The sequence below is a fragment of the Ictalurus furcatus genome, chromosome 20, assembly GCF_023375685.1.
Source record: "Ictalurus furcatus strain D&B chromosome 20, Billie_1.0, whole genome shotgun sequence".
NCBI classification, from domain to species: domain Eukaryota; kingdom Metazoa; phylum Chordata; class Actinopteri; order Siluriformes; family Ictaluridae; genus Ictalurus; species Ictalurus furcatus.
In genome coordinates, this window is record NC_071274.1 from 21710586 (window position 1) to 21732650 (window position 22065).

Below are 22065 nucleotides of genomic sequence, written 5' to 3' on the forward strand. Positions count from 1 at the left end.
AAGATATTTGGGGGGGGGGGGGGTTGTGTTTTTTTTTTTTTTTAAATATTCTATTATTTATTTATGTATTACTTAATACTCCGTTATTTGGACCAAATGTGAAATGTTAGAGAAAACATCAAAGTTTTGTCCATCCAGGCTTGCATTATGATTTGTTTGTTAATGATTATTAATAAACTGCTATGTGTCTTTTTAGCTCTTGTATAAGCCATCATTAAGGTTCTGAGCATGCCAGAAACATCTAGTGCAACTTGCTAGATGCTGCTAGCTACCGAGTTTAGCATTAGAAAGGTGAAAACTAAGTTTTTTGTTGTTGTTGTTGTTGTTGTTGATCTATTATAATTAGGAAGCTAGCTATCAAAATGGAGTACAATTCCAGAGGTAGTTAGATAAGGTGAGCTTGGATGTTTTTAGCTAGCTAACAAACCTCCTGATATGCTAGCAAGCAAGTTATCATCATGGAAGCTTGGAATAAGTAGCAAGCTAGTGAAGTCAAGCAACTACTCAGTTGAAATGTCTGTGGAAAAACATAAATCTATATGGTGCAAATAATCTAAACACCTTTTTGAAAGTATTTTCTAAATGGCTAATCTCTCTTAGGCGATGGTTTTGAAACATTAGCTACATAACTAGCGAGCTACTGAATGCTCTGTCAAGTAGCTCCTGTACACATTAAAGCAGATGCGTTTGTGGAAATGTCTGTGGTTAAAAAAATAGATGTATATGTTTGACAGAACATTCAGTAGCTCGCTAGTTATGTAGCTAATGTTTGCAAACCATTGGCAAAGATATAAACTGTATACGTTGCAGATATTCAGATGGAAATTCTAGCATATGTGTTTTGGGAGTTTCTAGCATCGCAGAAAGACTCGCTGTACGTTTTTATAGCAGATTGAAATTCATATTTATTTCTCTCAGAAAGACCCTCATGACAACCAGTATACTTCATTTTTGTTTCCTCAAACATTACTATACAGATAAGAGAACACTCAGTGCAATAAGACAAAGGACGTAGTCTTTCTACCAGTCACAGTGCACATTTTACATACAGAGAAATTGTACATTGTTACAGCATTCCTTAACCAGCACCCTTGGGGAACTCTGGAGTGAATGTCAAACGATCATGTAATAAATGACCTGCATGAGACATGTGGGATAAAAAAACAAAAAAACAACCATACCATAGTTACGGCTACTCTGATGTTGTGTTTTTGCTTCATATACAGTTGCAATCGCAATTATTCAACCCCAATTGCAAATCAAGTTCATTGTCAAAATGTACAGACTTTCAGCTGTTTGCGATGAACAAATCAAACAAAAGCAATTGAAATAGTTTGACACAATGAATGCTTCAAGTGGTTTCCACAAATTCAACTGAAAATACAACTTATAATGACTTCTCCAGTCTGAAAATGATTCAATGAATAGAATCCCTCACAACAGCACAAATATGCAAAACAGGTTTTGTCTCAAGCTAATCAAGGGCTTCATTAGTTGCACCAGGTGTGCTTGAGCTAGAACACATGAAATATCTGAACTGGCTAGGGGTAGAAAATGTATGAAATACCTGGGTGGGGCAGAAAAAGGAAGCTATCGACGGCTGCAAGTAGATTTCTGAGAAGGCAGGTTGTGAAAAACCCTCGAGTGACTGCAAAAGACCTGCAGCAAGACCTGGTGTAACAGGCACTGAGGTTTCAGTGAGCACAGTAAGGCGTGTACTAAACACATATTTCCATGCCAGAACTCCAAGACGTTCACCACTACTGACCCAAAAGCACAAGAAAAGTTGCTCAAAATCATATAAATAAGCCACAGAAGTTTTTGGATTCTGTTCTGTGGAGTGATGAAATAAAACTGGAACTATTCAGCACGATGGATCAGTGGTATGTCTGGAGGAAGAACAATGAAGAAAGAACACTCTGTCTACAGTCAAGCATGGTGGTGGCTCGGTGATGCTCTGGGGCTGCTTTGCATCCTCTGAGTTATGGCTAAGATTCCTCAGGAAGGCTGCCAGAAGCTCTGCATCTCGTTTGCAGCAGGTCATAACAGCAAAAGGGAGCTCTACTAAGTATGAAGATGCTTGCCATGAAGGGGTTGAATCATTTTGAGAATCATTATAAGTTGCATTTTCAGTTGAATTTGAGGAAACCACTTGAAGTAGTCATTGTGTTAAACTATTTCAATTGCTTTTGTTTGATTTATTCACTGCAAACAGCTGGAAGTCTGTAAACTTTGACAATAAACCTGATTTGCAATGGGGGTTGAATCATTTTGATTGCAACTGTAAGCCAGGTTTACACTGTACGATTGACCTTATTACCGCAGGTTCACTTTTAAGAATGTGCATTCCATGGCGTCCCTTTTTACCGTGCCATGCACAACTTCTAAAACATGTTTTCTCTAGGCATAACACTAATGTTATTATACCGGGGGATCTTCATTGTAAAATCTGACATGGACAACGTTATCGCTCAGTCTGTTATAGAATTCGGCCACGATTTTATTGGGATCATCTCATACACTGTGACAAGTAATAATCTCAAAAGACCATTGAAATGCACAGTGTAAAACATGATTTAGTCAAAGACAGTCTTATTAGGATCACTAAACTGACCAGGAGCCTGTGATTATGTGCGTATACACCATTTTTTTCTTTTCCAAAATGCCTGTATGTGTTAATACTTAGTTAACTGTAAGCTCAGTATGAAGCTGTTAGAAACATAAACACAATTTCTTACTCTTACAAATGCGAACACTGCATTAGCTAGTGTTAGCTTGGCTACACGGTTTGATACCTTTGGACTTAGTTACAGTAAGTGTACAGGCATTACCTTGACCTAGATGAAGCTCATGGCAAGAATGAGGGGATGGGGATGGGTTTCACTTCCAGGGGTGGACAAATCAGTAGTTTGACACAAGCAGAAAAAGCAAATCTAGTGCAAAGCGGCCATATAATTCTCTTTCTAGCATGACGCACAGTCACTTTGTGGTTGAACATATGGAGAGATGTGCTACATCAAAACCTTCACGCTACATCAGAAGAGAATGAGTTCTATGGTTACACATACATCCCCTCTGTGGTAATTCATAAACTCGTTTGTTTCCCTCCGTCTGGATTAATGCATTTAACTAGATAACTAGCTCACCATACATTACCTTATGTTAGCTGCCACTTTTTAGCCTTGTCAATTAGGTTTCCAGGCAACCAAAACACAGGACTGGGTAGCACATTGGAGCTTTCGCATTCCCAGTGGGCTAACTAATGTTCTTATCATTTGTCCACCCCTGACTCCAAACTCCCAGATCCAAAAATACTTTAGAGATGAATAATCACTTGAACTAATCTGAATGGTTGAGGTAGAGGGAGGGTGACAAGTATCCAACCAACTGATGCAGATGATCATGGAAGTGCATTCTTTTCCCTCCATTATTCCCAATTACTGAGTGAAGTAGCTACAGTTGCTACGTCCTTTAAGGCTCCAGCTGAGAGCCATTGGTCATTGGTTTCAAATGCCCAAATAGGGCTGATTGTGTCCATCACAAATCCATCCTATCACACTTATAAATACAGTAAGCGTGACCAAGCCAATAAATTACCTCCTTCTAAAAACCTTCTGAAACAAGCACGAAACATTTTAAATAGTGTTTAAAGATTTAAAGAATACTTCAAGGTTACAGATTGTCATTAATCCCAGGGCAAACACAGGCCCAAAGGAACGACCACAACATCTTCTGCCATTTACAAACAGAAAAATCACCCAATAAGATTAGGTTCCATAGGATAAAAGGGATCCTAGTCTACATCCTAGTCTTTATCTTCCATTGCCCTTAAATAAACATGTACTGATTACCCTTATGCTGTGCCATGTTTGTACATTGAATTCATTCATGCTTACATACCATACAAAACCTTCGATTTTGCCTTGCATACTAACGCCAAAGCTTACATAAAAACATAAATAATAAAAACAAATCTGATCAAATCTAATTGCACATTCCTATCAAATCCATAGTGTGGCAAGGCAGCGAAAATGAAAGCTAGCCCTAGTCCAATTTCACATCCAATGTGAAAATACACTTCATTTTTAAATATGGCAATATACCACAGAAATTTTTAGAGGTCTGAAAGATAAAGGCCTGTGAAAGTTAATGGTTCCATTTCGTATTTTGCATTGCAGTGTAAAAAAAAAAAAAAAAAGAAAGAAAAAAAAGCGAAAAAGTACAAAAGAACAACCTGCATTGTGCTAACTCTACATATTCTTTGCAAAGATATTCATTTTGTTTAGAAAATATCTGTTAATGCTAGGTTCCATTTACAAGGAATCACAATACAAAAATATTAGATAAAGGTTAATACAAAAACCTGATGATCGGCACGCTCAGAAATATTGCTAGGTTAATCCCACTGCCTGTCTTTAAGCAGAAACAGTGCTGGGGATGATTGGGTGCTCCCCTCATCTTGGTGCCAGTGGGAGGAGCAAAGCTAAATCCTGAAGTGCTAAGCGACCAATCAGATTGCGGTGTCCCAAAAGACTGTAGTCTGAGAGGGATATGGGGGTGGGCTGTATTTCTTTTGCCCGTTGGCTTTCTTGCAGCTAGGCATGCTTTCCGTCTGGCTCCGTTCAGGGGGTCGCTGACGGGCCCGGATCTCACGGCACAATCGCTGTTTCCTCTCAATTGTCTCCATCATGGTACTGTCGCCACATACCCAGGGGAAGGGTGGCATCTGCAAGTTTTGACAGAAAGAAATAACATCTTTAATATCAATGGGATTATATGGCAGGAGTCCTTGAATTTCATGCTGCAACGGTGCAAGAAATCTGTAACTACAAAGACATTTATTGGTACCTCTTGGGCTTCTGAAGGTCGTCTCTGAGGTGTACCTAATGGAGACGGTGCGAGTGATGTGGACAGGAACTGGGCTACCTTTGGGACCATCTTTAATTCTGCGAAAAGAGATGGAAATCCATTTAGATTGGTCAGTTAAACAACACACTTTTATCACGTAAAAGTGCCCAAGAACAATTTTTGTCAAGTTTTGTCTCCTCAATCTCCCCATTCATCATAGAGCAAGGGTTGTTAATCTTTTCCTTCAAGAACTAGTGTTTCTGCAGGTTTTTAATTCAATCAAGCAGAAGCCACGCCATAAAGCACTTGTTTATTTAATCTCAGTACTGGTTTTGTATTAGCTAACACTGTTGCAACAAAACCTGATGATCAGCACCGTCAGCTAACTACGTGGTTCTCAATTGACTCTTAGGTGTGGCTCCTATTTGGGTGGAATGAAAACCCCTTCCTAGATTGAGACCCCCAGCTAGGGGCTGCCTTAGTTCTTCCTCAGAGTAATTCATGCCTCTCAGATAATGCTATCCCTAATTTGTGGTGGACCGTACCCCAGGAACACTCAGGGCAAGACAGGAACACACAATGGACGGGACTCCAGACCATCGCAGAGCACCATGCACGTGCGCATTCGCACACTTGTGGCAATTTACAGTTGCCGATCAACCTACTGGCATGTTTTTGGGAGGTTGGAGGAAACCAACGTGTACAAGGGGAGAACATACAAAGCTCCAAACTGACAATAACTTGAGCTCAGGCTACCTGCTGTACTGCCATGCCACCCAGCAGTCACACCAGCCCTTTGCAAATAAGATCACTAGCCCTGCCAAGGGGTTTTCTTAGTTCTTCCTCAGTAAAATTAATGATACTTTTCAGATGATTTGTGAAATTAACCACAAATCTAGTCCATGATTTTCTACTACTATACTTTAATTTACCTGGATGACCAAAAAGCTTCATAAACAGTAAGGTATCTATAGGTTAATGAAGCCATCATATGCAGTCCACTACTCACCAGAATTTCCCATCATTGTGGTAGGACTAACAGGTGATCGTCTACTCCGGCTGGACATACTGGATTGTGGTCCGGACCTTGTATCCCAGTCATGTGCTTTGGGGGACTCCGTACTGTAGCTGCTTTTGTCCTTACTCTTGTGATGGGGCTCTGTCAAGTGAATTCCTTTATCTTTGTAGTCTCTCCTATTTACAACATCTGTCCCATTACTCACCCGTTCCTTACAGTCCCATCCAGAGTCTGCCATGTTGCTGTTACCCTGAAGAAAATCCAAACTGTTATTTCTTCCTTCTTTGCTGTTGTGCCGACCCTCCAGACCAGATCTTCCCTGATCCTTACCACTGTGCCTGGTTAACAAGTCTGGCCCATAACCACTTCGGTCTCTGCTATCATGTCGTTCCAGACCATTCCTCATGAAGTCTCTGCTGTCTTGTCGGAGCATGAGCTCTGAGCCGTTGCAGATCCTGTCCCTGCTGTCGCGTCTAGGTAAAGGTTCGATATTGTTACTGATCCAGTCTTTGCTGTCATGCCTCACTATGGGCTCACTGGTGCTGCACCCTCGGTCTTTGCTGCCCTGTTTGGGAAGTAGCTCTGGACCACTACACCCCTTGTCCTTGCTGTTTCGCCTTGCTACTGGCTCGACATTGGTGCCCTTGTCCTTGCTGTTGCGCCTTGATACCGGCTCAACATTGCTGCCCTTTTCCTTGCTGTTGCGCCTTGATACCGGCTCAACATTAGTGCCCCTGTCCTTGCTGTTACGCCTCGGTAATGGCTCCACATTGGTGCCCCTGTCCTTGCTATCACGTCTCACTATTGGCTCTGCATTGCTGCCGGTTCTGTCTTTACTGTCACGTCTCTGTAAGGCCTCTATGCCGCTAGGCTCTCGATCTTTGCCCTCACGTCGGTGCGAGGATTTCCCGCTGCGCTCCTTGTCCCTTTTTGACTCCTTGTTATGATGGCTTCGCTCCTTGTGCTCCCGTTTGGATTCAGAACCATGGCCCTTCCCTTTGGCTTCACCTTTTGGAGAACAAAATCATTAGCTTACAGACCTTCATTTATGTTGGAACATTTAATAATAGGTTATTCCTTACCACAGAGGACCTGAATCTGTGATTGACTGTTTTTTAACTGGGTTAATGTTGGTCTTTGCTACAATTTCTCCCCTTTAGATATAAAGTGCGTGGTCTTAATCTTCTCTAAGCTTTCCCTTAACCAACTCACAATTCAGTCTGAGGAAGCAATCAAAAGGCAAACCAGGCCATGTAGCCTACTTTGATCAATTGTACATGCTGCACTGAACAATTCTGATTCTCATACTCACTCTACTGTATATAGTCCTGCTTGAATGGTGTAGCAGGCTGGGAGTATTGGTCAGGGTGATGTCAAGAAACATACGTATTAAAATATTACGCCACACCCTAAAATTGGTTCTAAAATTGGTGGGATTGACATAGAGATGTGCATATAGATGTGCATTACGACTGGAATCCCATTGGACCCAACATCAAAAGAGCAGGTGGTTTTTACTTTCATGCAGGTGGGAGCAGGAGGTCAGTTATGAAGCTTGCATTACAAACAGTCATGAATCTTTGTTTCTTTATTCTGTTTGTCTGTCCCTGCTCAGAAAGGGCTCAGAAGGATCCCCTTCAGCTTACAAGAAAATGTGAACTTATTTAACATGGGAATGTATTGGACACGGCAGGTTGGTTAGGAACACTCGGGTTTAAATGCACAGGCTATTAGAACCAACTAAAATCATTAGAAAATATTGTGGGCAGGAACTAACAGAACTAATAATTGCAGGAAGGGGTACCGTAGGATTGGTCAGAAATCCTTCAGAAGCCATATGGAAGCGCGATTAAAAAAAACAGTCAGGTGCACAACCCTACATCAGAAAGTTCTGCTATTTTATCTTGTTGTTGTTGTTTGTTTGTTTTATTCATTTATACTACATTGCTTGTGAATAGCATTTGGCCACTTGGTGTCACTTTGCTCCTAAAGATGACTTGAGCTTGTTTTTCCATGCAAGTTTGCTTTGCAGTTCATTATCAGTGACGTTTTCAGTCTAGATGGTTTTTGATTTATTGGTATTTTTTATTTTATTTTAATTTTTTTACAGTTGCTGTGCTTACATGTTAAGAAACGTTGGAATGTACATGTTATGGTGATATTACACCCCTGTACTCCACCAAACTGTTCGACATGTATGAAACCATTGTTCTCGCTTAACCGAGTAATACGAAACAAAGAGTGTGTCATGTAATGTTCCTCAAATGAGCTTTTAATAATTGCCGATAAATGACCGTCATTATTCTCTACACTCTCTCAGGGCTTCTTAGCCCATGGCCAGTGCAGTTTAATTTGCGCGTCATTGATCGGTGGCCTGATAAACGAGTTACTGATGATGTTTTCCACCTTCAACCAAGACAGATGATGTTCCGATTAAGCACGATCGCTAACCGTGTCCAAATACTGCATGAGAACGAATGCAAATTGACATTAAGCCATATGAAAATGACAACAGAGTCAAATCAGATGACCACACGCCTCACATGGCAGTACCAAATAAAAACGTAATAAAACTACATTATGGTTATGCTTTAAAAGCAGTGCGAGGAAATTAAGCTTGCATGATGATGAACAGCCGGGGGGAAAAAATCAGGCCACGGCCCTAATTAACACTGGACTAATTGCATGAGCTGAAAGTGAAAAAAGCAATGTTTTTTTATTATTTATTTATTTATTTATCAGCGTGCATGTCTGTGCAGGTAGTACAGCACTATCTCAGTCAGAGCTTGTTTTCTCCTCTGAGAACTTCATGTGTTTTGCTGAAACGTAGTGCCTGTGACCTGCATCATGATTGGTCTGCTGTTCCTCAGAGAGTGACTCAGTAGGGAGTTCCCTTCCTCTGTTACCATGAGGAGCGAAAGCTTGCCAACAAGAGCTCATGCACATGCTATTTCCCACACACACACACACACACACACACACACTGAGATATCAGTGCTGCATCTACAAATTCACCAATGCTCATGTAGAATGAATGGGGCGATTTTTTGAATGACCTTTGTTTCAGGAAAGCGTTCAGTGAGGTCAGTGGTCTAGAGATGAAGTCCACCTGAAGCGACAGCTTGTAGCTTGTCACTATTCCATTAGTGCACTGAATTGTATACAGATAACAAGGTTACAGGTGTCTCCTGTAACGCTGTACCAAGGGGTCAAAAATCCTAAATGCTCCAGCTAAGGTGTACATGTTGGCTGAACACAAACGACCATGTAAAACACTGGGAGTGCTCTCTATCAAGCCCAAAATGCAAATCCGTCTGACACCACATCAATCTCTCTGTAGAACGGTGCTTTCTTCAGCACTGTGCTGCTCACGGTTTAAACACTGTTCACATATGTACTGTAGAAGTAATATGCTGCCGTAGCTTAATGCTTCCAGAACAGGCCATGGAGTTATACATACTGCTCCGGCTCTTAATCTCCACGGATTAATATCATATGATCTGCACTAGCCTATTTGCAGCTCTCGGATTAAAGTAGCTCGTAGAGCAAGCAGGCCAGAAATCCCCCGAGCACTGATGGAAAAATGGGTGCCGTCATCCGCACTGTACGATTCGCTGTTTTCTCTCCTCTAGCTCACCCAGTTTAACCCAGTTCAGGCTTGCAAATTAGATGATGAGCTGAATTAGGAGAATTTAGAGTAGGGAAAACACCAGAAAGTGCAGGGTGGTGGTACTCCACTGTTTTAACACGATTCAGTGTCTTGTATAAGTATTCACACCCAACCCGTTTGAACCTTTTTTTACAACCTGGAGCTGAAATGCTTAAAAGATACTAAGCATGGACAAATGAGCAAGTTTGGTAACATTATTAAGGTCGTTAGATACAGTTAATTATGTGGCACTGTCCTAGGGAGCTAGTTGTCATACCTCTCTTAGTGCTTGATACCTTTTATAAGCTTTACATTTTAAAAAACATTTTAAGTTTCATAATTAGTCCTTGTAGGCAAGTTTTCTAGTTCTTTATTACTCGGTAACCTGGAGGCTTTGGCTAGGCCATGAGATTGATTTATCTTGCTAACGCTATATCTTCCCTACAACTGCTCTAATTGGTTAACAGAAAATCACTGCATTCATTTGACTGCCAGTCATTCATTCTGACTGTAAACAGCTTTGAGACCTAATTAATCACTTATCTCATTGACTGCTTTATTTAGTTCCTATTGATTAACCCATCGATTGTCAGGCATTAGTTAAACTCACTCTCACTGGGCTCTTTGCTCTTCCGTCCGCTGGAGTTCTTCTTCAGCATGTTCCTGCCACTGGTGAACAAGTTGGTGAGCTCATCCAGAGGGCTGGTGGGCGTCCGTGAGCGTCCTGCTGCAACGTTCTGCGCCGAGCTGTGGTGTCGTGGTGGCAGGGCAGCTCCACTGAAGGAGCTCCCTTCGAATGGTGGTGCCCTCATGAGGCTGAGTGGCGTGAGGCAGCGGCCCATGCTGACGGGAGACGGACATGCCGAGTGGCTCCGTTGAGCCCCTGCAGAGCTTGTGGAGCCCCTGTAGAGAGCGCATGGCAACGGTGGCGCCGAAGAGCGACCTGAGACTGTGATAGTGGGCGTCGCCGTAAGTTCCCTCTCAGCCCGTCTGAGGTGAGAGGATGAGGCAGAACTAAGGGGCTCCATTGAGGAGGAGGAGGACGACGGAGACTTTGAGTAGGCGGCATTCTCTAACATGGCCAGCTTGGTCACGTCCACCGGCGTGAGTGGGGATTCGTCAGAATTGGGCGAACACTGTGCAGGCACCGGTGGGAAGACCAGCAAAGGTGGACGGTGGGTTAGCAGGTTGGGGAACGGGGCAGGGATGTCGCAATGGGATGCGCTCCGAGGGGTGGAGGTGTAGTTCACGGCAGCATGGATGTCCATATCAGATGGACATGGTGTGATGCACTGAGCACGGTACCCCAAAAAATCCCAGCGTGAATCAAAGTCATCAAAAGCGGGGTACTTCATCTCCTCGTAGACAGCCTCGCCTGGCTCGTCAGGCTCGGAACGAGAGGGCGGATCTCGCACTGCATTCCCTGACATTTCAATATAAACAGGTTCCTCTGACTCTGAGTCCTGCTGTGGGCTCTGAGGTTGTGGAGGAGAAACAGGAGAAATAGGAGAAAGAGCCATTGGGGAGTCTTTTGAGTTCAGAATGTAGGAGTCATCAAAGGAAGTGCTCAGTTGTGTGTTGGGATTCCTCTTGGGCTTCGGAGGTGGGACTCGTCTACAGTCCTCGCTGCAGCCCTGAGTCGCTGAATGAACGGGGTGGGGGGGGGGGACAAGGATCAGATATTAGCATAAGCATTGTAGTTTCGGCGGTAAAGTCACCTTCACCACCTGTTTTGTATATCTAAAACAAGGAGTAGAAACAAAAATGGTTGGATACATGATCTGCCGTTCCCAGAGTGGAACTGCAATAAAGCATTAATTGAATACTTTGAGTAAGATCTTTGAAAATAAGTGAGGCCATGAAACTGTGACTAAGGGTACACTCTTAAAAATGGTTCCTCAGCATTCTTCAATTAGGAGAACGTTCAAAAAGAGTACATTTGTTACAGAATTTTACGTAGTACCTTTAAAGGTTCACCACAGAGGGGATGCTATAGTGTGAGTGCTAACAGGAACTAACTTGTCCTGCGAACTATAAAACTACAAAATGTCCTTCCTTAACTCTTTTCAATTCCAAAAAATGGAATTGCCGCCTGGTTTGGAGGTGTCCGTGTTCAGCAGTCAATTTATTTGTGATGTCAAACTCCATAGTAGTGCTTAATGGCTCATAGGAAAGTAGACACTCAGCGCTTTAAGTATTTGCAGGTCTTCATAGTTATTTCTTTTTTACCCAGCCTACTAGGTTTAAAAGTTCGAATTTTCCAGTGGAAGTTGAATACTGATGTTTTACTATCCAAAAAGCTTTAGTTGTGCTGTCCATTTTATCACTGTACCCCTTCCCTTTCCCATCGCCCTGCTCGCCGGCAGCTAACCACAGACTCACGATACTCTTCACACAGAAACCCAACAGTGTCCCGACTAACCTTATGACAGACTTGCGGCGATAATATAATTCGTTTGTTTATACCGATTGAAACAACTTCCATGTTGCTATAAGAAGATCGACGTCACAATACCCTGCTGTCGATTATTTTCCTATAACATTACACCCCCAAGTGTTTTATTCCTCACTTTATTGGAATTAGCCGAAATTCAGCTCAGTGAAATATGTAAAAGCGTACTTGGCAAGATATTCTACTTTCTGATTTATGTATAAGGAAGACGTTAATAATTATACGCTACCAAACGAAATTGGTTGTTTTATTTTGATATTTCTATATTCTGTTGTTTATGTGTAAGCACAAGTTTATCCCCGATTTTGCTGCATTGATTCCCCGGTCGATACACTACTGTACGCGCTCTTATCTTGGAAAAAAAAAGGCATGGAGGATGCAGATAAAAGCGAGAAGGAGGTTAAATTGCACTGCGGAGAGATTAAAGTCATTTTTCAAGCCCCTACACATGCCTGTGCTCTAATAAAAAAAAAAAATCACTATTGATGTGTTAATGATGTGTAAAGGGCGGGGGGTGGGGTGGGGTGGGGGGGGTATTTCTGCATTTCTGCATTTTGGTATGCGCTCATCTTTCCTCTCCACCTCCCCCGTCCCCTGTCTCTGTTTAGCCCCGCCCCATCTCCAAGATCTCCTCTAAATCTAGGTCAATCTCTCATTCTGAATGAATTCCGCCTGACCTGGCCGCTCCTCCCCTATCCATCTGTCCCGCCCTCTTTTCTTCCTCCTCGCAACACACAACTATCAACGACACACATCCCACCACTGTCAGTCCCCTATTGGATTAGGCTACACCAGGCTCGATCCGGATAGGTTGCTGTGTCGCCCTGACGTCTCGTCAGCTCACTGTTGATTGGCTGAAGCTGGTGTCTCGCGTCGGGATTGGTGGAGCACTGAGAGGGGGGGTTCTCTGTTTCTGTGGGTCGGTTGCCGTGGCATTGAGGAAGATCTGCGTGCGTGCATGCTGTGATCTCTACAGTAACACACTCCTCACTACACTTAAACGCCTTTGCACTGAGATCACAAACCTCTGCCTTAATTTTATCTGATTTACCGTGACTAAACCGTACACGAACATCTTTTTTGCGCACATGAATGCTTTTAATGTTACTTTAATCAGATTAAAAAGCACTACACCATCGATATTACACATGAAGACTAATTGTTTCCAGCCCCTTTTCTGGTATTGTGGTTTTTCCCCCCACCAAAAATAACATCTATAACCCAATAACTTGCTCTGGAATCGAATAACTTGCACGGTGCGGTCTTGTAACGTGATTACTGGGGGTCTGCTGTAAAAATAACACACTAGTATTAAAAACGGAGCCATGCAGAACAATGAGTGTGTAATTACAAGACAAAGAGAACGTGAACAACGCTTTATTCATAGCCAAGGATGTGTTTCTAACCGCCCGACGCGAGGCGATGCACAGTTCACGCCTGAGGCAACGATGCTTTCATTCATAGCCTGACATCTGGCACGAGATCACTGACGAGGTTCGGTGTTATTATAATGTCCAGGTCATGGTCTGTGAGAGATCAATCAACGAGTTCATTTTTTCCCCAAATAGTGATGCTACCAGAGCAAGCATTCAAGTCTTTATCGATGTACAGTAGCGGTAATCTGATGGAAGATGGGCAGGTGGAGCATTCGATGGCAGTTCAGTACACTTCAGTCTTGTTTGTATAAAGAAGTCGAGGAAGATCTCGTATAAAATTTGTGTAAAACCGACTTGAACTCTGAAACTCTGGGTTAAAATCAAATGAAATGAAAAGAAAACATAAATTAATAAATGACCTCAACACAAAATAACTATTTATTAACACAACACTGCAACAAATGAAATGAAATGAAATGAATAGATATGTAAATAAGTAAGTAAGTAAAATAAAAATGAAGTGCACATAAACGAACTCAGAGCCTATGTAAATTACGCATTAAATGAGTATGCAAGTAAGCAAACTGCACAGGAAATAAATGAGCGCAAATTACGTAGAAACAAACAAACCGATAAAGAAAGAAAGAAAGAAAAATGACGTGTGAGTATAAGTATGCGAATAAGAAAATTCTGTAAATAAATCAATTAATTAAAGACAAATTCAATATAAACAAACAAATAAATAAAAAGGAGTAGATATATGGATGAATGAATGAAAATAAGCATAAATAAAGGAACAAAGAAAATTAATTTCAAACATTTTAATTAAGTATAGTTAACTAAGAAAATGTAAATTAATTAATTAAATTATAATTAATTATAAATAGCTCAAATAAGAATAAAATATAAAATACGTATTAAAAAAACAAATAAATACAAACGAAACAAAAGAAAGAAAGAAATGGGGGAAAAAATGACAAAGAAAGAAAAGTGTTCACGTGCAAGAAAAGCACTACGAGAACTAAATCATGAAATAACGTGCACACTTTTATCTTCAGGCTACAGAGACGAACTCGGGGACATCGTTTGTTCATGTTGGTTCCACAGACTTCACTTTCTCTTATGTGTTGATCTGGACTGTAAACTTACCATCCCACTTGTGGGAGTGTCCTCCCTTGCAGGTGGTGGCGCTGTGGTCCACGGCCTCCGAGGAGGCGCTGAGTTTGGTGTTGGGGTCACGGCGCGGTTTGGGTGGAGGCTGTTTGCGGGAGTTCGGGCTGCCCTCTTCCTCCTCTACTCCTCCTACAGAGTTAAGGGACTGAGAGCGAACGGAAAACTGCTGCTGCTCCGACATGTTCGCAGATCCCATACGCAAGTGTTTCCCCTCCACGGCCACCTCTTCACTCGTCCTACAGAGAGAGAGAGAGAGAGAGAGGGAGAGAGAAAGAGAGAGATTTCTGATATAGTGCTGAGTCTGGGTTTTGTCAGCATCCATGACTGTGTAAACGCCTATAAATACGGACACCTTAAATTTCACCTCGTCCTTTGATACAGTGCCAAATATCGCATATGTTTACATGTGACATATATTATGACGTACATAACTGCATGATGTTACACATTGCATATCTCCATGTCTGTAAATACTGCAAATGCTGGAAAACTGTACAACGTGAGCACGGAGACACGGGCGAGATCATCACTATATTGTTTTAAAGGTGCCATTTTTTAAAAATTCTAGAACGAGGTAGCATAACTTTCTAAAGATACCCCTGAAAATCTGTGACTTACAACCTTGCCATACAATCAGCCTTGCTAGTTTCTAGTTTCCAGGTTTCAGACTTCTATGTTCATTTTTCTGGCCCTGAAATTAGCTCCGCCCCAAAACAGAGTCACAAGAAGAAAATTAGACGATTTTTACAACAACAAAAAAAAAATGAGTCGCTTTACTTTTTTAGATAGTAACTAAAGTAGCAGAAGCAAATGTGTGTCTTTCACGTCCTGTGCCCTTTCCCCTTCAGTGAAAATATCTTTAAGAGGGATCTCTATATTAAACTTCAAACTGCAATAGGAAGTGTAAAAATTACTGTCCAATCACAACATGTCGAGAAAATATTCTGTAACAGAGCACATCTAAACTGCTTTTTATCCCCCCCCCCACATCAGCTCATAGGAGTCTATGATTGGCTAGTGTCGCTCTGATTGGCAGAGGAGACAGGGTATGCCCCTCCCACCCAGAGACAACAGCGAATTTTGCTCTCGTGTATTCACGACCAGAGATGTTTGTGGTGTTGTCGGGATTCGAGCTTGCAATCTCCCGACAATCGTGCGACTCTTTTCTCTCTTTGCTATGGCAGTTGCTATTGCATCATAATTACATTATACATTTACATTTATTCACTTAGCAGACGCTTTTATCCAAAGCGACTAACAAATGAGAAAAATACAAGCAAAGCAAAATAATTGCGTTATGATCTCAGTAGACCCTGTACAGTAACCCACGTGTTGCACTTGAGTCCTCACCGTTGCTCGCTGATGTGTAGTTTGTTTATCCATTTCGTGTCTTTGTGTGTGTGTGTGTGTGTGTGTGTGTGTGTGTGTGTGGTCTTTTTTTTCCCATCAGCACCTCTGTTGCTAATTTATCCCGTGCTGGAATCACTCATGTGAGTAAATGGCTCAGTCAGAGGAATTGATTTGGCTGTAGTGCTGGATGCCGGGCCGCACTCGCACACAGGAAGACCTGGTGAAAGGCACAACACAGCGGGAATTGATTTCTGTACGAGGATGACTGGGCTGAAACCGAGGGGAATCTGTGGCCTGTGGGCTTGCTGATGCAGTACAGTGGGGTTTTCTCTTACAAGTGGAATCAGGAAGGGTCGTATTGTATACGCTTATACACACACACACACACACACACACACACACACACATGTATATATATATATATACAGTGTATAGTGTGACAGAATATACACCATCTATGGGATCTTGTACAATCTTGAACTCATAGTACGATACACATCAGTGCACAGGTTCCGTTTTTCTAATAACAACATGTCCCAAATGTGTTTATTCCTCTCATACCACTGCAAATCATCCATTTAAAAAAAATAAAAAAAATTCATGAACAACACATCATATTTCTTTTCTTTTTTTTCTTTTTTTTAAATCCATTTATAGTAACAGTTGGGGAATGTCTGCAACACAGCAAACGTTTTAGGCGAGATTTCTGTCGTTTGTTCGCTACATTAGCCTTTCAGCTCCGTGTAATTAGATTAGATTTTCATCAGATCATTCCTCTAATCTTTTTTCTTTTTTTCTTTTTTTTTATAGCAGTTTCAGGACATTTGAACGAATGAAAAAAATCAGAAATGAAGCAAATCGGTTTGCCGTCCCTCAGTTCAAGCCTTACTCATGTAAAAACAAGGAACACCAGGCAGGTTTCCTTGTGTGACCTGAACATGTGTGTGTGTGTACACATACAAACACACACACACACACACACACAGAGAGAGAGAGAGAGAGAGAGAGACAAACCCACAGCTGGTGAACAGCAGGAGTTGGAAGGGAAGAGTTCATTGGTCAGGGGTTTAACTTTGCCTGGCAACAAGGTCCCTGCGCAAAAGCAGACACCAAATCTGCTACTGCTGCTCGGCACAACCAGTCCACACACACACACACACACACACACACGACTGACAAGGCCCCCACACACACATGTGACAGACCAGGCATTAAGCTCTCATTAGGAGGAGGAGCACGATGTTAGAGCAGCTGTGCGCTCGGCTCGGTTCGGCCTCAGAGCTGACAAAGTTTCACTCTGTCATGACTTCCGTACCTCTTCAGCACCGCCTGAACCGCTTCAGCCATCGCAACCCAGCTTACTAACTGTCTACTACATTTCTGTAAGAAAATATTTCGGATTTCAACCCATAACCCTGCTGAAAAAACAACAAACAAACGATAGAAACCATCGCAGAAATTCTAATGGTTTCCATTACAAATACCATTATCATTATTGATCCTTAAAGGTATCCACTAGACGTAACATGCCAAGCAATAATAAGCAACAAATGAACAGTAGAAACCCACTGGGAACTTTACAGTTTCCATTAAAACCAATACAATTCCCATTATAACCATTAAAACCCACTACAAATGCTATGAGGGTTTCGATTGGTTTTTTTTCAGCAGGGGGTAAAAGTAGGGGTAAAAAAAAATTCCATCACAATCCTGGAAGATATTTTTCACAATACACAATATGACTGTGAGGTTTGCTATAAAAACATTGCCTACACATTAAAAAAAAAAAATTGTTTGATTGTTTTTTCCCTGGTGGAGCTGCTATAACGTAAGCGATAACAGAAACGAACTTGTTTGTGTTTTTGTTTTTTTGCAGACGTTCCACAACTTTAAATGTACTGTAACTATGAAAGCATAAAAATGTGAAAGGCACGTGAAAATAAACGATCAGAAGAGAAAATCACACGTGAAATGAATCATGTGTGGAAGAAACACGTGGGAAATGAATCTTGGGGGGGGGGGGCAACACACATGGAAATACATGAAACATGTGGGGGCAAAAAAAATTACACGTGAAAAGAAATGAATCATATGAGAAAATCACGTGAAAGTAATTGAGAAAAAGACGTGAAAATAAATCAATAAATCGTGAAAATACATGAATTATGTAGGGGGGGATCAGATATGAAAACAAATGAATCATGTTTTATGAACAAATGAATCACATGTAAAATGAGTAAGGGGAAAAACGTGAGAAATGAATCATGTGAGCAAACATTAGTTATTAGGATATACCTAATAACTAATAACTATATTTATCTCAATAATAACTATGACTGATCATAGTGGGCTGTGATTTCCATCATTGTAAGTGAATTAAAAAAAAAAAAAAAAAACGAGAAGGATGTGCTTCACGGACCCTGGGGGTCTCCAGACCCCACTTTGAGAACCATTGATCTAGATAACCATGTATAAGATCATTACAGAGTCCATTACAGCACCATTAAAGCAGCCTATCAGAGAGCACCAGACCTTAAATGTCATTAAGTAACCCTTACAGAAAAATCACATGAACGTTACAGGTTGCACACATGATTCACATGTAGTGCATGTGTTCTTATTTTCACGTGATGTTTAAGCCTACATGATTTGTTTATTTTCACGTGATTTTGTCACATGATTAACATATTTCCACATGTTTTTTTCCCCCCACATGAATCAATTCACATGTGATTCATTTGCTTATTTCACATGATTCGTTTTGGACAAAATTTTCGCATGATTCATTTCACTTGATTCATTTGTTCATTTCACATGATTCATTTGTTTTCACGTCCGCCCCCCCCCCCCCACATGATTCATATCACGTGGTTTTCTCATATGATTCATTTGCTTTCACATGTGAGTTTCTTTTACACGATTCACTTGTTTTCACGTGCCTCGTTTGTTTTCATGTGTATTTTTTCCCCACGATTCATTCCAAAGGTGATTTTCTCATATGATTCATTGGTTTTAGATGTTATTTTTTCCACGATTCATTTATTTTCACGTTTGCTTTCACACGTCCCCCCCCCCCCCCCATTCATTTCACATGTGATTTCTTTCACATGATTCATTTCTCATGTTTTTTTGCCACACATTTTACATGTGATTCATTTGCTCATTTAACATGATTCATTTGTTTTCATATCTGACCCCCCCCCCCACCACATGATTCATGTAGTTTCACGTTATGTATTTATTCATTTTCATGTGATTTTCTCATACGTTTCATTTGTTTTCCCATGTTTCTTTTTTCACATGATTCATTTATTTTCACATGATTCATTTATTTTCACATGATTCATTTCTCATGGTTATTTTTCACACATTTTACATGTGATTCATTTGCTCATTTAACATGATTCATTTGTTTTCACGTGATTTTTTTCACATGATTCATTTATTTTCACATGATTCATTTATTTTCACATGATTCATTTCTCATGGTGTTTTCCACACACTTTACATGTGATTCATTTGCTCATTTAACATGATTCATTTATTTTCACATGATTCATGTTTTTTCCCCCCCACAGGATTCATTTTCCGCAAGTTTCTTCGACACATCTGGTTTTTTCATATGATTCATTCATTTATTGTTCACGTGATGTCACATAACTTCAGGACATAACATGGTAAATTGTACCTTCACCTGTTTTTCATGTGATCACATGATGACATGTTGAAAACGATAAACTTATGACCACATGTGGAATGGATGGAATTTTTCCATTAGGGGAAACCATAAAACATGTTTAGGATCAGATATTTTGTAACAGCAACCTAAATACCATTAGATTTTTTTTTTTTATCTTCACCAGGACAGTAACAGACCCTATCAGGAATGAAAGTGGGCTGTGAACTACCAGACTGCATCATTTTGGCACGTGTGTGTGTGTGTGTGTGTGTGTGTATGACAGCTGAGTGTTTTATTTATAACACGTCTGCCCGTTTCTACCGGCAGCAACAGTCCTCGGAACAGGTGCAATGGAGAACACGGGATCTGTCATTACCATATTACAGCCTCGGGTCAGGTTCTGCATCACACCTGACACTCGGACAATAAAACAAACAAAACAAAGCCAAACGTCTCCGTGCGGGTGGGGGGAGGAGGTGCTGTGTGTGGAGGGGGGGGGGTGTAGGGGTGTAGGGGTGGGCTTTTAAATGGAAGTAAAATGACAATGACAAAAAAAATAATGCAGGAAACCGATTTTTTTGTGTCTCCAATTCTTCTTCTGGATCTGTGTTTTGGTGCACAGCTGTTCACTCCCAGAGACACAGTGAGCCAATAAAATGTCAGAACCTGCAGCAAGACCCTCCTCCCCTCAAACGAACGGAGCACTCTGATTGGCTCGTGGCTGCTCCAGCTGTCACCAGGCAGAACAACATCGCCTGCTAGCACGCTTTTCTCACTTAAGCTCTTACTGACAGATTCTCTCTCTCTCTCTCTCTCTCTGTCTCTCTCTCTCTCTCAACCCCCCCCCCGCAAAATCTGGGTCGTCTCACTGACCCATTTATATGCTTCATGAAAAATCTTTTTTTGTTGTTTTTGTTTTTTTTTGTTTTTCCTCTATCCAATATGGATGAAATATTTACACCACAGCCAGCTGAGAAGAGAAACGTTAGAATTAGCACAAAGAAAGATGCGTCATATACAGTGCCGTGCATAAATATTCACCCCTCTTAAGCTTTTCTCACCGATTAATACTTTTGCAGAACTTTTTTTTTAAATTTTATTTGGCGGTCTTTTTCTTTTGATAGTACACTGGACTTCATGATGCTGTTTGTTTACATTCTCTATGATACGGCTGTATCATGAATTATGCATGTCGACTCCATTCAGCTAACAATGTGACTTACAGTATGTTGGTTCCACATGGATGGTGGGGAGAGGGGGGGGGGATACTTACACAATTACAACTTTTACTTTGTTATTTGCAAATAATTCTAATTAAGTCCATTTCCAGGTTAGAGCACGACAAAACCTGGAAAAGTTCAAGGGGTGTGAATACTTATGCAAGGCCATGCTGACCTCTGGTTCATTCAGTGTTATCCCAGTGAAGAGTCGAATCTGCAGAGACATGTTTAGCGTTGGCTTTTTTTTTTTTTATATCTCAAAATCTTTTTTTATGAATACACGAAAAAGTGCTTTGAGAAATACAAGGCCACGCCCACTTTACTGGAACTGACATGCACACATTTCCCCGGTACACACAACCTGAACTGGTCTTTGCACTCCTATTTCACACACCACCTTGGTTTCCACTGGCAAGGACGAAAACGAGTTGCGAACGGGGACGAGCCCTAAATATGTCCACCGCTGAAAAATTAATCACGCTCCGAGGCGAGAGGACACGCACCCACTCAGCATCTCCACACCATGGCACCGTGCCATCGCTACACCAAAGCAGTAACACTGTTACGCCACGCTTCCCTTGGGTCGTCGTCTGTGTGTCGCTAAGACTTACAGCTTTACCACCGATTGTTATGCTACTAAGCGCTGACACTGGAGACTCCTTCTCTCAATGTTCAACCTTTTGACCAATCACATTTGCGCATTCATCGGATAACCTGGAATCCGCTTTGCTCATTACACCGACCAGGAAAAATCGTGAAAAAGTTTCCGATTACGCTCCGCCCCAGACATCTCACGGACCTTCACAGAGGGATGTTCAACCAACCTTTTAACAACCTCCTCCTGCTTTCTCTTCTTGTCGTTCTTCTCCGGAACGCTCCGGGTTTTCTCATTCCACACCAGGTCACGGGTCACTACGCCGCTGTACGCCCTCAGGCCGCTGTCCTCGACGTACTGGAAAAACCGCAATGCTTCTTCCTCTCTGGAGCTCATCATGGTCAGGGGCATGCCAACTGCACTTCCTGTAACACACAACACACAACACACAACGTTCTCCTGTTTATCGACCTGCTCTTGTCTCATTGTAGCGTGTGTATTATCAGTCATATGAGTAGCATGATGTGGTGATTATGGCTGCATCATTGCCGCCATTAGAGGTTACATCACTGTCTCTGGGGCATTGTGGTAACACTCTGTCCGCCAATTCCATTTTTCCCGCTGACTTCTGACACAGACAGGAGTGGAAAATACTGAATTACATGTAATCTCATTACAGTACTCTATAATTATGTCTATGGTTCT

General features: G+C 41.5%; 1 protein-coding gene across 1 annotated transcript; it reads right to left on the reverse strand.

Moving 5' to 3' along the window:
* Nucleotides 1–4510: 4510 nt before the first annotated feature.
* nyap2b (neuronal tyrosine-phosphorylated phosphoinositide-3-kinase adaptor 2b) lies at nucleotides 4511–21825 on the reverse strand. The gene is made up of 6 exons (XM_053651330.1): nucleotides 21590–21825; nucleotides 14493–14752; nucleotides 10126–11157; nucleotides 5858–6874; nucleotides 4849–4946; nucleotides 4511–4726 (listed from the first exon to the last, which is right to left on the reverse strand). Exons 1-6 carry the CDS (start codon nucleotides 21769–21771, stop codon nucleotides 4511–4513), a joined length of 2805 nt encoding a protein of 934 aa, XP_053507305.1. The 5' UTR covers nucleotides 21772–21825.
* Nucleotides 21826–22065: the final 240 nt, after the last annotated feature.

What these genes read in the sequence shown, in the direction of transcription:
- nyap2b (XM_053651330.1), bottom strand. Translation starts at nt 21,771, where the DNA reads ATGCCCCTGACCATGATGAGCTCCAGAGAGGAAGAAGCATTGCGGTTT. An exon ending in CAGGAGGAGGTTGTTAAAAG is followed by an intron (nt 14,753 to 21,589) that starts GTTGGTTGAACA and finishes CTCTCTCTGTAG; the next exon opens with GACGAGTGAAGAGGTGGCCG. An exon ending in GACCTTCAGAAGCCCAAGAG is followed by an intron (nt 4,727 to 4,848) that starts GTACCAATAAAT and finishes CAAAACTTGCAG; the next exon opens with ATGCCACCCTTCCCCTGGGT.